The sequence below is a fragment of the Aulonocara sp. 'chitande type north' Nkhata Bay genome, linkage group LG1 (assembly GCF_057382095.1).
Source record: "Aulonocara sp. 'chitande type north' Nkhata Bay isolate Kocher_YH1m ecotype deep benthic linkage group LG1, A_spYH_male_GT1.1, whole genome shotgun sequence".
In the NCBI taxonomy this organism is placed as follows: Eukaryota; Metazoa; Chordata; class Actinopteri; order Cichliformes; family Cichlidae; genus Aulonocara; species Aulonocara sp. 'chitande type north' Nkhata Bay.
The window spans coordinates 38,354,387-38,371,039 of NC_141344.1; the positions used below are offsets into that span (position 1 = coordinate 38,354,387).

The following is a 16,653-nucleotide window of genomic DNA, read 5'->3' on the forward strand; positions in this document are numbered from 1 at the left end:
CCGGAAGAACTGCAACCACATAAGCTAGCGCAATAATTTTGTTTGCATATGAAACTGGAGAAGTTGTACTTACATCTTATCCACTCAGCTTGTCCTAGGTCACAGTTTCCTTCCACATATAGCTTTGCAAAAACTGCATAAAAAACGCTTGCAGGAACAAAAACATAATATTCCAGCAACAGGCTTTGCCGATCTGATCAGCTGTTCGTAACACTTCCTATGTTGGAATAGATGTCAGCGCGAACTTTCGCATGTCCACCATTACCTGCCCGAAACCGGAAGTGACGTCATTTTCGCGGAAATGTATTTTTTACCATCAGGGTCTCACGAGCCTATACTGGTGTTTTTAAAAGTTATGTTTGACTTTATGACTTTCTGTGTTGTTTCTGGGATACTTAGAACTAAAATTGCACTGCTGGAAATAGTTTATTTTGATGCATATACTACTTTTTTTGCAAATTTGCACTATAATATTTATTTTCGTTTTTCCTGCAGTATATGAAAATTGGTGTATTTTAAAAATAAAACTATAAAGACACTCAAAAATAAATTTCCTGTGGTGGGAAACTATTTTGTGCAACTTTTTTGCATTTACAGTTTTGAGGGATAAGCCTCTTAAATTTCTCTAACTAGACATATATGTTAAAAAAACAAAAACGATTTTCAATTTTTTTGTAGTTTATTGCACTTTCTTGCAATTTATGTAATTTCTATGCACTTAATGCATACATATTATTAAAATTTGGACTATAATGGTTGTATTGATGTATAGCAACTTGAAATGCTCCCAAAAATGGCACCACACCATGTAAAAATATAATATAAGCTCTGGTGGACTTGGTTCTATGGTAGGTCTTAAAGGGTTAACTCTTCACACCTTCGTAAAAATGGTGTTTTCGTATCAAACAGTATACACAAGCCATCATCTACTAAGCACACAAAGCGCCAACTGCACACTGATGGTATGAATACCAAACACATCTGGCTTTTGCTTTCTCTGTCTATAGATGTCAATTTGAGGTCACACTTTTGTCATAGTATCATGTAAACATACAAGGATCCAAACTTCAAGTATTGGTGTTTATTCACACTCATCAAAACTAAGACAAAGTCAGAACACAAAATAGGAATTTCACAAAAAAAAGGAAAAAAAAGACAATCAGCCTACATCATGTCGTCTTTCTGGGTCCGGCCACAAAATTTCGTCCACATCGCATGCGATATCCTTCAGTCCAAGGGGAAAATATCTCCTTGAATGCCGTATCCAGGCCTGACATGATGCCTGGTCAATATCTCCACATGCCTCCTCCATTGCCTGTAAAAGGGCTACCTGTTGATGAGGATGACGGTCGTACACTTTCCAGCGCCAGGCAGAGAACTCCTCGATGGGATTTAAGAATGGAGAGTATGGAGGGAGGTTTAGTGCCATGAAGGATGGCTGGTCTGTAAACCAGTTGCGGACCAAAGCAGCCCCATGGAAACTAACATTGTCCCATATGATGACATATCGGGTCTGCTCTGGTCTCTGAACAGTGAGCATGTCATGCAAGGTGTCCAAGAATGCAATAATGTGTGCAGTGTTGTATGGGCCTATGGTTGCATGATGGTGAACAACACCATTTTGGCTTATAGCTGCACACATGGTTATGTTACCACCACGTTGTCCTGGGACATTGATGATGGCACGGTGTCCAATAATGTTCCTGCCACGTCTCCTGGTTTTACTGAGGTTACAACCGGCCTCATCTACAAAAAGTAGCTCATGTCCCATTGCATCTGCTTCTAGTTCCATCACTCTCTGGACAAGACAAAAAAAAATGCAACACATCGGGCCCATGCACAGCACTACAGTATGCACTTCCAAATTCAGAACCAATGACACTAGTTTACCTGCACATAGTCATATCGCAGTTGCTTTACACGTTCTGTGTTTCTCTCGAAAGGAACTCTGTAAATTTGCTTCATTCTTATTCTGTGGCGCGCAAGTACACGACTTAGTGCAGAAATGCTTGCACTGCGCATATTTTGAAAGATGGTGTCATTATCAATTATGCGCTGCTGTATTTCGTGCAGTCTTATTGCATTATTGGCAATCACCATGTTCACTATATGGGTCTCTTGCTCTGAAGTGAACATTCTGCCTCTGCCCCCAACATCTGGACGTCTAGCAATTCTGTAAAGTAACAATTTCTGTATTTTTGCATGTATGGTACTGTTGTGTTTCTCATTAGAGTATGGCAGTGCTACGAAGTCCTTACCAATTCTCATTTCGAAATGTCCTAATGATACTTGCCACAGTGTAGCGGCTCAGTTTAGGCTGAACCCGTTGGCCAGCTTCCCTCAGGGTCATCCCATGGTTGATGACATGGTCCACTATTGTAGCTCTGATGTCATCAGTTATTCTGTTTCTTACTTTTCTTACCCTTCCTCTTTCTCCTCCTTGTCCTCTTCTTGCTCCTCCTTGTCCTCTTCCTCTAACTTCCTCTAACCCTCTTGCTTCTTCACCTCCACGTCCTCTTCCTCCAACTTCTTCACCTCCACATCCTCTCCCTCGGCCTCCTCTGATTCTCACTCTTCTCACTCTTACTGCTCCTTCCATTGTACTCCACATAGACAGCTTACCTGTGGCCTGTTTATAGTGCTTAGGCTGATTGCAAAGTGGACTAATTATCTAAAACAGTTTTCACATGTGACAGTGTGCCAGACAGTTGGCAAAATAGTGTTAATGATAGCCATATGTAGCACTTACGTGGAGTTACATAAAGTACCAATGGATAATTACTAAGGTACTAAGTAATTTGGGCTAGTATCAGAAGACTGAGAACGACTCTTAGAGCTCTGGCACACGAATGGCAGAGAAACCAGACAAACACAGTTGTGTGGCTTTTAAAAATACTTTAGTGATGTTAAGCCTTGTAAAATAAATTTGTAAACAACACAGTATCACAACAGAATGTCAAGTATATAAATTTCCCCCAAAGTAGCAAAAAAAATAGAGTTAAATAAAATTTGTGCACACAAGTAAAAGAATTAGTCTTTAAGTCCAAATGGTACCGGTGGGGCCCGTGACAAACAGGTGTATTCCAATAGAATTCGTCCGACAAGGAGTGTGTGGGTGATTGTCTGTCCTACCGTACTACTTGTACAGTAGAGGATTGTAGTCCATCAATGTGCAAATGAGTGTGCGTGTATATGTATATCGTCTCCTAGGATCTTGGGTTGGCTCGCCATCCAGTGAACACTGGAACACTCTGGGTTCTGGAATTGCTGACCTGGTCTTTGGATTCGTCCCATATAAAAACCTGACCTATAAACAATGGCCAAATATATGTCACGTACCCTTTAAGGATGACTCTCACAAATTAACCTAAGGTAGTGTCACAGTGCAGTAACTACTATTCAGATCAGCTATCATCAATTCAATCATCATCAACTCAGTCATGTTGTACAACATTAAAATATCAAGTTTCAAAGGCCAAAGTATCAATATCCAAAATTTCACAGTATCAAGGTTCAATACTTATTTGTAACCTGCAGTAACATTAAAGATTATCTACAAGGTTGCAAACATTCAGGAATTATAGTCACCATATGATTCACTTTCATTGTAAACATTAATTACATCCATCAAAATAACTCACTGTACATATATATCTAATCACAAATAAATAAGCATATTACCCGTTTTAAGAAATGGAATAATATGCAAATGCTTATCAGAAATTGAACAAAGTGCAAATAATCAATTTCAATAACACGTAAACACAAGGACTCAGTCCACAAATAGGAGTATTAAAATAGACGTGCTTAATTCCGCTTGTACCATAGGCCTACTAGTACAAGTGGAAATATACTAAAAATTACCTCCAAGTGTTCAATACTGAGTATTGTAAAACAACTGATTGACATCAAAATTTAAACAGGAAGCAGGATAAAGTCTGCTTACAATTATCTCTCAAAGTTATTTTTAGCTGCTTTAACAATTTACAGCTTTTCACATGTTAATGACTTAGTTAATGATCTAACTAGCATAACAACAGTGCGTTTCAGAGACATCGAACAACTGTACCCACACTCCACACATCACGTGTCTGATTAGCCACATTTAGCTTACCGCCGTCGAGTGGATGCTCAGCATTTACGTGGAGCCACAGCTCAGTAAACCTTCCGGTTTCGCTCTGCCCTTGACAACAACAAGTGCAAATACATAATTTGTGAAAAATATCAGTTTAGATCGTATTTTTTTTTAACTCGTTAGAGGTTACTTTCTCCAGCTTACCGATAACAAAAGTTTTAGTCCGTCTGCTCTGTTCGGCTGTAGAAGCAAGAGACTGAAAACTTGGGAGCTGGTACTAAGGAGGGACAAGAGCTGCCTAGAGCTTCACCGATTGGCTGACATGCGAGGAGTGGAATAAAACAATAGGCTCTCATCAGAGCTCATCAACCCTCTGAGAAAACTTAACCCTTGTTTGACCAGAGCATATCATATATAATCTGCGTCCCTTCTATGTTTAAATAAATATTTTGATCTCATTTCACTTTCATTAACAGGGACAGTAAGAACAGGACAATGAACATTAAATGTTTTAATTTTTCTTCTCTTTTTGTTTGAGATGATTTTAGGAACTGGGTTACACATACATGTGTATAATTTTGCTAGGAGTGTGTTGGAAATTTGGTAATTGAGTGTAAGCAGTGAGTTGTGTTTAAAGTTCTACAAAAAGAGTGTTGTGCAGTGAATTGTGCCTACAGTTTTGCAAAGTGTGTGCTACAAAATTGCAAACTGAGTGCAAAGCAGTGTTTGTGCTTTTAGTTTTTGCAAACTCAGTGAGTGGTTTTGCTTTAAGTATTAATAATTTTAGGAATTGTGCTATAAGAATCACAGTTAGGGTTAAAGCCATCAGAAAAAACTGTAATAGCATGGTGTCTGTAAAGTTGGTGCTGTTTTCCTAAATGGCATGGATTTTCAACAATTGCTGGACTTACCCATTACAATGCTAAATTTAATGGCACAAAACTAAATTAAAACAGAAGTACACCTTGAAACATGAAACTCAAATGCTAAGCATAAAGAAACCAGATTTGGAGGAACACAGAATTACTACAGTATAAAGACATAGATAGCAAAACATGGAAAGACTGGGGAGATGACAATCAAGACAGAACCCTAAAACAATAATATCACTAAACTGAAAGTCATCATAAAACCAACAAAGTTAATCAGAAATCAAAAACTACACAGTCCTGTCTCCATTCCTCAGATTTCCAGTACAACAGTGAAACATGCCACCTGAAGCTCTCTGCAGTGGTTGGGTGTATTGAGGGTGAGCAGGAGTTGGAGCCAATGAGAACTTCATGGAGTGGTCCAGAAGAAATCACCTTCTTCTGAATGCCAGCAAGACAAAATAGATGGTGTGGAAAAAGCTGTGACTAGGCCCATCAACATCATGGGCGAAGAAACAGTGGACGGGCACCTGGGCGTTTACCTGAATGACAGACTGGACTGGAGGACCAACACAGATGCTAACCCTAACCTCCCAGCACAGGATGAGCAGAATGTACTTTCTAAGGAAGCTCAGGTCCTTTAATGTATTCAGCAAAATGTCAGAGATCTTCTACCAGTCTGCGGTAGTGCCATCTGTTTTGCTGTTGTCTGCTGGGGGATCAGTATCAGTGCCAGAGATGCCGGTTAATGCAATTTGAATTTCTTTCTAAAAACTTCATTTTTACTTTCCTATGTTTTTATCATGGTTGTTGCTGTTTTGTAGACTGTTCTTTTTACTCATGCTGCTGTAACAAACAATTTCCTTGTGGAATCAATAAAGTATCAATGTTCTATCCAATGATTATATAAGAACACAAAACCTTTGGGTCATGATGTAATGGCATGTCAACTAACAATCTCTTGCTCTATTTATGTTGTTGTGATGACAAAGTAACAATGTTATCTTGATCAGGAATGTTTATACACTCCAACATAATATAATCTATTTTCGTATAAATGTCTTTGGTTGATCCTTACAGATGATGTAAATAGGGCTGCTCGATTATGGCAAAAATGATAATCACGATTATTTTCACTGAAATTGAGATCACGATTATTTGACGATATTTATTTAACCCTTTAAGACCTACTATAGAACCAAGTCCACCAGAGCTTATATTATTTTTTTACATGTTGTAGTGCCATTTGTGGGAGCATTTCAAGTTGCTATACATCAATACAACTGTTATAGCCCATATTTTAATAATATGTATGCATTAAGTCCATAGTAATTACATAAATTGCAAAAAGTGCAATAAACTACAAAAAAAATTGAAAATTGCTTTTGTTTTGTTTACATATATTTCTACTTGGAGAAATTTAAGAGGTTTATCCCTCAAAACTTTAAATACAATAAAGTTGCAAAAAATAGTTTCCCACCACAGGAAATTTATTTTGAGTGTCTTCATAGTTTTATTTTGGAGATACAGCAATTTTTATATACTGCAGGAAAAACAAAAAACAATCCTATGATGCAAATTTGCAAAGAAAACAGCATGTGCATCATTTCACTGTGGGAAGTGTTACGAACAGATGATAGGAACGGCAAAGCGTGTTTCTGGAATATTATGTTTTTGTTCCTGCAAGCGCTTTTTATGCAATTTTTGCAAAGCTATATGTGGAACGAAACCGTGACCGAGGACAAGCTGATGGCATCAGATGTAAGTACAACTCCTCCGGTTTCATATGCAAAACAAATTATTGCGCTAGCTTACACGGTTCAGGTTCTACAGGGATTTAAAAATAGTTACGCAAAACGGAGCGTGCTGCTCTGACCGGCTTTAAAGGGTTAACAATGACTTAAAAAAAATAATATAAAATGGTGTGCAACACCACTGAAGTTTTTTTTTTTAAACTCTCTTTTCAACCAACGGCAGTCACTCTCCAAATAACTTCTGCTTAGCTTTCTGAGCTTCCCTCGGGTCCTCTTAATCAGCGGTCTCCAACCTTTTTTGCGCCACGGACCGGTTTATGCCCGACAATATTTTCACGGACCGGCCTTTAAGGGGTCGCGGATAAATGAGGGAGGGGCTAATAATCGGCTCAGTCATTTTTAATGATCGTTGAAAGCCCAGATCGTAATCGTGATTAAAATTCGATTAATTGAGCAGCCCTAGATGTAAATATCAGCATAAGTGAGACTTGCAGGGCCAGCAGACACACAAACCCAGAGCAGCAGTGGATCTTTGGGGGCCAACCCTTGATATGAAACAAACCAGGTAGCAAGAGGAGGTCTCCGTGACACCAGCTCTCTGCCTTGAGCGAGAGTCTACTAAGATGCGAGTGTATATGTGTAGGTGTGTATGTGAAAGTAGCAACTGGAATAAAGTTGTCAAGGTCAGTCGCCCTGCGAGTTTGTCACTGTTACTCGGCTCCTCGTTACGCCACAGGCGTCATTAGCCGCCTGATTGGCCTTGAGTTCAGCACCCTGATGAATGTGTTTTGTCGCAAGAAGTCATTATAGCTTGCGGTGGTGATGGCTGACCTGCACACACAGATGTGCACAAAGACACATACACAGAGCTACCAAAGATTTTAATATCCCATTTTAATATAGGAAGCATATAAATATAATTGACCAAGATGACATTAACTAGAAGCATCAGTCTGGCCAGCATTGGATGCAAATTAGAAATCACTGTCTAATGAAGTCTAGATAGAGACACTGAACAGCTTGAGTGCACACATACTATTTTCCCTTGCACATACACTTACATTACACACACACACAAAGCCTTCAGGGGCTACAGTGACATCAGAGTCTGAAACTCAAACTTAGGTGGATGCAGGCAGCGGGTAAACGACACAACTAAAAGCACAGTGAATGGAGGTCAGGGTGGTAGTTGCAACATGTCAGAGTGGACTCCTCAGAGAATGGTAAGTGTCTTTGCTGTGCAAATCTTCACGTTTCACTCCTTACAGAGAAAGATTTTAAAATCTATCTATCTATATAAAAATTCCACTCATTGTACCCAGAGCTGAGCAGGATAAAGAACTAGTCAAATAATTAGACATACCACTGCCAATATAAGAATGAGGCTCCCCACAACCTGGCAGCAGTACATAGTCAGCACAAACACAGGATTTTTTAATTTATTTATGTTTTGCATGGCAGGGTTACTGAAGGTTTTGGTTATGAATCACATAAGAAAAATATGCAATATTGCATCTCACCAGATTTCTTTTGGAATCACATTCATTTCTGCTGTTTTACACAAGTATTCACACAGCCATAAAACTATGCATGAGAAATATATAAAATAGAAATGAGACTTTCGATTACTCTTTATAAATAATAATAAAGTTCCTTTTAACAAAAACAATAATGAAGCATTGAACTAGGCAAGCTAGGATGATTAGGAGCTCTTCCTATCACCAACGTGTGCTTATATGAGAAACTGTGTTTAAAACTGGACGTAGCTTCTGGGATTAAATGTGAATATGCCTTAAACCTTCATCCTTTGTAATAGACAAGAGTGGAAGTTGAAGGAAAAATGGCCCCATAACTCTGTGAGTTTAGCAACTGATGAAATGACGGTCTCAACTGCTTGTTGAAAGTCATATTAAATGTATGATGTTTATTTTGTAAATTATGGCACCCACTGGGATGAGTAGGTGACCATAAACTGCATGTCTGAGAGCGCCTAGGTTTGAGTCTGACACGCGGCCATTTGCTGCATGTTTTTCCTGTCATTCTTCACTGTACCCTTTCAAATAAAGCTGTAAAAAGGCCAGAAATTTTAAAATTATGGCACCAACATCAAAAGGACAATAAAGCAGGGTATCCTCTACCATGTGACTAACAGGTTGCTAGCCAATGAGCATGAAGGATCCCTTGAATTCTAATCTCTCATGATGATCCGTTGATGTGTACAACCACTTTTTAATGACTTATGTGTCGGCACATAAATAGGCAACGACTTCTTCTTCTCCGACACCTTATTCTTTCTTAATGCAAAAGTGAACAAAAGAGTACTGTGAAGCAGATGTGCCTGGAAAATTATTGCTTAAGATAACTTTTAAATAAAAAGAAGATCTGTCTCCTTGCAAGCAAAGGATAAAGAAATGAGTGTAACCATTAACCCATCTGGAGCCCTGGGACATAAAATGTGACGTGCACCCCCCTAGAGGCTTAACTGCATGTCACGTCAACGCAGCCCGCAACTACTGTGATTGGTCTGTTCCAGAGGTGGTAATTAACAAAGTACAACTACTTAATTACTGTACTTAAACAGAATTTTAAGGTATCTGTACTTTACTCTACTTACATTTTCCGAACAGGGTCATTACTTAAGGTTCATCAATAGTTTATACTCGGCAGTAAGGAGGGCCGTGTGTGCATAAGTTGTGCCTGTGGTCCTCAGCATCTAGCTAGCACTAGAGAAGAGGATGAAACATGAAGGGAATGAGATTTTTTTAAGTGTCAAGTCATTTCAAACGCAGCCCAACTCAACACACAAACTGTTTGTGTGCAGTTTGTCACACAATGTGTTGCAAGCTAAAAGTCCAGGTGCTATTAGCGATTACTAACTTTATTGTGTTATTGAAATTTTACATGAAAACACTGGATAGTTTTGTGTAGGATAAACCAGTTAGCTGCAGTATTGTGGTGAGTTCACAGTAAAGCTGTGCTGGGACACAGTGGCTGTGATGCACATGTTAGGTTACAACAAGTGTAGCAGAGTTTCATTTGCATTTAAGCTGATAATGCACAGACTCATTCAGTGAATTTCAACTTTATACCAACTGTAAACGGTCTAAATAAAGACCATATAAACTGTGTAGGGGATGGACATTAGCCAACACAGCTGTGAAACATCTACTGACGTCTCGATGAATTAAGTTGTGTAAAGAGCTGCAGGTCAGCTGATCACATCCTGCACACTAAGAAAATCTACTGAAGCTCACATTAGAAATGAAGGTTGAGTTGTGATTCTTTTCCCCTCACTGAGCCACTACAACCAATATTAGTGTTCTCTCACCTGCTGAATCCCACTGTAACCCCGACTGTTTATTTCACTGTTTAGTTGTGGAGTCAAAGTCACCCTCTACAACGTAGGCAACAGAATTATTTTTTATTATCTTTCACTGTAACAAATTCAAGCTGAGTACATACAGAATTGGAATATAGATTCAAATAATATTATTATTCTCATGTACTGATATTATTTTATTATTATATTAATATAGCACAATGTTCAGTTACTGTTGTACCAAAATGGTTGGTAGAATTGTTTACAATTGGCTACTTTTTACTATCTTACATTTCAGACTTAAGTAAGTTAAGTACATTTCAGACATTTACTTGAAAGAAGTTGTTTCAGTACTTTAACTTTTACTGGAGTATTTTTAAACCAGGTATCTGTACTTCTACTTAAGTAAAGAAAATCTGTACTTTTGCCACCTCTGGTCTGTTCAGTGCTGCTCCTTCTGTCAATTTCTGGCTACTTTTTTGCTGCATATCATGAAATAATCAGAGAGAATAACATACATTCATGTCAGTATTAGGAATAATAATCAATATAAGGGCTCACAGATGTCAGCAAATTCCTGGAGGGGGATTGCTGAATAGACACAAGGGAATGCAGAAAAAGTGGAAAAGCTTGTTGTGATAAATTCTGGCAATTTATTTATCATTGTAGGGTCACACAATAAAAAGTGTGTTGAGGTTACTGTTGTTGTGATTGGCCACTATAGAAATAAAACTGAACTGAACATCAGTGTCATGACTGCATGCAACCACACAATTGAAGTACTTGGGTAATATAAAGCTTCTGTGATCATAATTTAACCAGCTCAAAACTTTGAGCTTCTCTGTAATGCGTGACAGCAGTGAGCTATCCGGTTGTTCAGTGATGACGTGACGAATCCTACTTCCGGGCCTAAAGTAGTCTGCGTTTAATATGGCTTTTGTGTTGTTAACATGTTTAATGTTATGTATTTTCTTCTATTTAATCTCAAAAAGCTCCTAAAACAGTCAGTGATCCCTGTTGACCTCCCTCGGCTTTTATTATCACTAATCATTTATTTAAGCTCAGTTTTTAAAACCTTAGGATGTAACTACAGCCCAGCCCATGCAGCAGTATATGAATGACTAACCTCGTATTGTGGATGGATTATCTCAGTTGTTCTCCTGGCTGAAGTTTGGTCCTTTTACAGCATCCTGCCATGCGATTACATTTGTTCCTGACCACCGAGAACACTCACGTTAACTTTTATCGAGTGGGAAAAAAGTTAGCTTGTTTATATTATGCTAACATAGCTGTGTCGCTAGCGGTCACGTAGCACATCATTATATACCAGCTAGCCAAACTTCAGTAACCCTACAAACGTCACTGCTGTTTAGTTTTCTGTCTTCATTTATGCTGGAAGTGATAACAGAGCTGTACGTTTTAATTTGTTTCCAAAACCCCGCAGTCAGGACATGCTATATTGTATTTAGATAGAAGCTAGCGAGCTAACTTCCTGCTAACTTCTAACTCCGTTAAATGCCATAAATTCCGTTTTCATGGATGCCTGGATGTTAAACTCAGTTGTTACACCTGGTAGAGCAGAACGCTGATCATTTTATTAAAGATGAAAGACTTTAGACAGTTTTTCAACTCTCAGTAATGCCACAGTGATCGTTTGATATATGGACCTGCAGCGGAGTTTAGACCCAGACACGGCTAGTGACGTCAGACTGAACAACCGGATAGTCCGAGTGGTGGCATAGAATCTGTTTTGCATTGTTTGTCATTTTATATGGGGATATGCTATATTAATTATATTTCTGTTCTTTCAAGTTACCTGGCTGTCCTTCCTGGTTTGGGTGAAAGAGAAGGCTGAGGGTGAAGCTGGATTAAATACGGAAGCCAATAAAATGGACTGAACCATCTACTGTGATCATGTGGGGGGTCAGCTGTTATCTCTGTAATTTTCACCTTTGGTGTACAGTGGTCCCTCGCTATAAAGCGGTTCACTTTTCACAGATTTGTGCCATTTTACATGCTGTATTTTTTTAAACAGCTCATTGTGCTCTGCGTCCTGATTGGCTGTAGACCATTTTTAATCAATCTCGTTCTCGTCCCATTTCTCCTGTACGTTACAGAACGCATTCAGCTTGTCAAATTTACATAAATCTTCGATCGCTAGCAGTGTGACTCTGAAGTGCAGTACTGTATGTTTGTAAGTTTTCTCCCCAACAAACAAAACAATGTCAATGAAACGTGTTTCACCATAATAGGCAGCTGCTGTTGGTTTCATTCTATAACACTGGACTTATTTTTCTACGAAGGTTTGAACTTTGAGAGTTTAAACAAGAGAGAAAAGTGTGAAAATGTTCATGTCTGTCTGAGAAAAGTGTATAAAGTGTGTAGTGAGGGGTTTTACAGCTTTAAAACATCTATAATAATTGTAAAAAATTAAGTTGGCTTCTTTCACCTATCGCTGGGTTTTTTTGGAACGTAACTCCTGCGATAAATGAGGGACCACTGTATACAATGGTTTATTCATTTGCTATATAACTGGAGCTGTTTCTCATTTGGGCAGGTGAGTTTGTTGAGTAGAGTTTTGTTAACCTCTTTTATGGACCCACTTGGTTCTTAAAATAGTTTGTTTTTGTCATTTTGAATTTTTGTAATAATTTTGGCCTTTTTGGGGTATAGTAAAACCGTTTTTTTTTTAAGATTACATCAGTGCCTGTATGTCCTTGGCTCCTTGGTCCCTGGTAATCACCCACTTGTAGGTTACGTCATGGGCTCTGCAAAGAATCACTGCAGAAACATCAGGCCTTGGACCTCACATGGTAAATGGGTATACAGCCTGTCTGTGTATTCAAGTTTGCTTACCTTTGGAACAATTGATTTCTTCATATCCACCAGGTCAGTAATGAACCCCTAAAAGGTGAGGCTTGGTTGCATTTTAGTCACATGCTAAACAAAAGTAGTCACAGAAAGTCAAAGTTAGCTTTAAAAATCAACTCACCTCCAGGGCCCTATTTCAGGAAGCCGGTTTAGAAAACTCAGAGTGAAAAACGATACTCAGGGTTGAGTAACCCCCGAACTGTCCAACTCGGAATATTCGGTTTCAGAAAGGCTGATAACAATTAGTTCAATCAACGTGGAGTTGCTTTAACCCCAAGTTAAGCGCGCGCACGAGGATACATAAAGCCCTGATTAGTGGAGCACAGATTAAGCGAGTCACCATGGAGACGGAGGGAAAGAAGGCGCGGTCAATGTATTTTACAGCGCTTGAGGCCGAAATTCTGATGGCAGTATAGGGCTTTGGAGCGTGATGTCACGGGGGTGGGCGATAACATGCAAATTTTGCGGAAAAAAAGTAACACAGCCTCAGCTGCAAAAGAAAGGGAGCATGCATGGCAAAACATAGCCGACAGAGTCAATGCGTGAGTGTTAATTTAAACATTGATCTAGGGATTTACACCCATTTAACACGTTATTTTATTATATTTTATTTTATTTTTTATTTCATACATTTTATTTTGTGATGTGATGTGAGCGCAGGTGCAACCCAACAGGCCCCAAATGTTCCTGGCAGCAAGTAAAAATGAAATATAAAAATATAGTCCAAACAGGTAAGGTGTAATTGTATTATGAGCCATAGTGCTTGGTCTGTTTGTCCGATGTAAATCAATTGCAGTTAGAGGCTACATTAATTTTCTTTCTGTAAGCACTTATTGAAATTATCTGAGCACATTACAAGTACATATTTGCTTACTCTGTATGCTCATATGCGACCCGTTATAGCCAACAGAAAAAAAGCGGAGGCCTGAAAAACAGGTGGGGGTCCTCCTCCACCACCACTCACAGAGGCTGAGCAGTTGGCTTCCACATTTGTGATAATGTTGGCAGCATCACATATGATCTTCACAGTGCAGAGAACACAAATTAGCATCCATTACTATAATGAAATAATTTGTTAGTTTGAAATGCTACAGGGAACTATGTACCTGTACATTAATGCTGTGGAAAGACTTCCTGTTCACATAGTCTCCTTCATTTACTGAAGGAGCAATGATTGGAATGTGAGTGCCATCTATACAGCCAATCACGCCTGGGAACCGTGAAAATAAATGTAAAATTTAAGTAGTAGTTCAAATATCACCACATCATGAATTAAGTTTTGTTCATCCTGCTACCTGCAATTTTGTGGCATCCCTCTTTGATAAATCTTGTGGGTCTATGACCGGGGAACACCACAAACGAGTACAGGAGACGTTTCAGTGCAACTGTAACATTCCTGACTGCCCGACAGACGGTAGCCTTGGAAACGTGCTCAGCGTCACCAATATTATACAGAAAGCTCCCGTTTGCAAAAAACCGAAGTGCAATACAAATAATATGTACAGAACTGAGAGAATGTCCGCGATGTGTCACATGAGCAATATTAGGCCTGAGGATGTTATTCAAATAAATTATAGATTGTGATGAAAAACGGTAACGTTCACACAGGAAATCATCAGAAAATGATAAAATGTCCGAACGCGCTCTAATCACTCTCTCCCGGCGGAGAGCTCTGCGGAGAATTTGGGCTTCAACATCTACTGGCTCTTCAAGGAAGGAGCACGCCATGTCTGACACTTCCCACAGTCAGGTTTCCGACAAAGAGGCGGAGAACGTCAGGGTTAGTTGAAGTAAACCTGCTAGGGGGCAGGTTAGCTTCACGGAGTGTGTCGTCATAGTAACTCGCTCAGAATTAATCTAAACTCGCTTTGTGAAACCGAAAACCCAGAGTTTTCGTTAACTCAGGGTATACTTACTCAGATTTTGCTCTAAACCGGCTTCCTGAAATAGGGCCCAGGTATTCTGTTCCAGCCTGGTTATCAGATACAGATGAAAACTCCATAAGGAGTAGCCTAACCCTGACAAACCTATTAGGAGATTAAATGCTCTTTGTTGGATTCAGCTGTAAATAAAGTCATCAGTGACTGAGAATTTTCAGGTTCATGCACACTCTTCTGAATGCTTGACAGGCTTCTTGCTCCTAGTTACAGTTGCTAACATTGTTCAGTCGTTTTTCTGTAGGTGCTTAACAAAGGTTTAGTTTAGTGGAATCAACCTGACAACGTTTTTTAGTGTAAGTATTCATGGATTTACCATAGATAAGTCTTGGAAGTAACATATGCATGCACCAACACACAACTTGAAAACATCTATGAACACATAAAAGCAAAGATGATGGTAATTTCTGCCATCTGCATATTCTCTCATTTATTTAACCTCATTTTGTATTGACAATAAATTGCTATTTCCAGACAAAGCCTGGAGGAGAGACGCTAACAAACATCGCAAGGTGTCAAACTGGCAGGGAAAGTGCTGCAAACAGTGGGGGTGGTGTTTAAGTGTTCATCAGTGTGTGGAGAATCCAGGCAGAAAGAACAAAGTTGTAAAAAGTGACGGATTACAACCAGAGGAGAGAAATGTCTTGAGGACAAAACAGCAAATCGGGACTTAGCAGATTTGAAGCACAGTTAATCTTTTTGGGGAGTATTCATTTTTTAAAAGGGAAAATGAGTAATGAATTGTTTTAAGAGTGTTCATCTCTCATCATCATCATTTTTCTTTCCTTTTTTAAAGATATGTCTGTTTAAGTTATAACTCAGTATGGGCCTAATATAAAGTGCACATTTTAGCAATAGAACATGAAAATAACCACAATGTGTGCGATACATGACAAAACAACACAACATAAGGCAAATCAAATTAAATGTCATGCATCCCAAAAGGAAAGAACAGGACCGCCTATTCCCAGCGGTGGTGTTACCTGACCCACCTCTTCACTCATCAGTTCAATTCGTTCAAATCAGTGCAGCACATGTGTCCCAGCTGTGGCCCATAATTTAGCTTTCCAGCTTTCAGTTCTCATTTTTCCTGGCTATATTTTGGTTTCAGTGCTGTATTCTCCCAGTAAGACACTGGCAGTTGGGGAGCATGAAGACTTTTAAAACCAGTCACTGAATGCGTGACGACTTACTCTATCCTGCCTGGTCCAGTAAAGAAGTCAGGAGTAAAACAGTTTCTCTTGTAAGGAATATATTTCAAGCTGAAGAGCAAACATGTTCAATGACCTGATAGAAAACTCTCAGAGGTCAAACTTTAACACAAAGTAGTTTTGCTCACTTCACCAATTGGTGCACTTTGTCAGGTTGAATTCAACTGCAGATTGTATATAAGTCTTCGTGTCTCTTTAGAGTTCACTTGCTTGCATTACTCAATGTGTAGAAGCTGTCAGAGTAAACTACAGATTGAAAGATTTTTCTGTGCCTGCCAAAGCTCACAGGGAGGGAAAGGTGACAGGAAATTCAAAGGATATTCAGCTTCTCTCGTTAACAGATTTCTGCGCAAGCCACTTTTTAAAAATCAAGCATATCTAATTAGATGACTCCCTGGCCAATGACTGGGACATGACCATGACATGCTCTATTATACCTGGGTCAACCGGTGCTTTTCAATAGCCTGGGCAGACGTGGGAGGCTGAATAGTAGATGTAAGAGATGAAAAGAAAGATATGTGTCTCCCTCCAGCTACTTCTGGACACTGATTGATATATTTCTTGAGAACACATTCTCCTGTACTCCTGCTAGTTGGAAAGAGGCAGGAGATGAAATG

The 16,653-nt window shown here is 39.1% G+C and overlaps 1 protein-coding gene across 1 annotated transcript; it reads right to left on the reverse strand.

Moving 5' to 3' along the window:
* Window positions 1-1,159: 1,159 nt before the first annotated feature.
* On the reverse strand, window positions 1,160-2,268 carry LOC147339520 (uncharacterized). Its single transcript, XM_086304615.1, has 2 exons — window positions 1,891-2,268; window positions 1,160-1,798 (listed from the first exon to the last, which is right to left on the reverse strand). The coding sequence occupies exons 1-2, from the start codon at window positions 2,266-2,268 to the stop codon at window positions 1,160-1,162; spliced, it is 1,017 nt and encodes a 338-aa protein (XP_086160741.1).
* Window positions 2,269-16,653: the final 14,385 nt, after the last annotated feature.

Coding starts and splice junctions, on each gene's coding strand:
- LOC147339520 (XM_086304615.1), bottom strand. CDS start 2,268: ATGAGAATTGGTAAGGACTTCGTAGCACTGCCATACTCTAATGAGAAA. Junction 1,799..1,890: donor TGCGATATGACTATGTGCAG/GTAAACTAGTGT, acceptor TGTCTTGTCCAG/AGAGTGATGGAACTAGAAGC.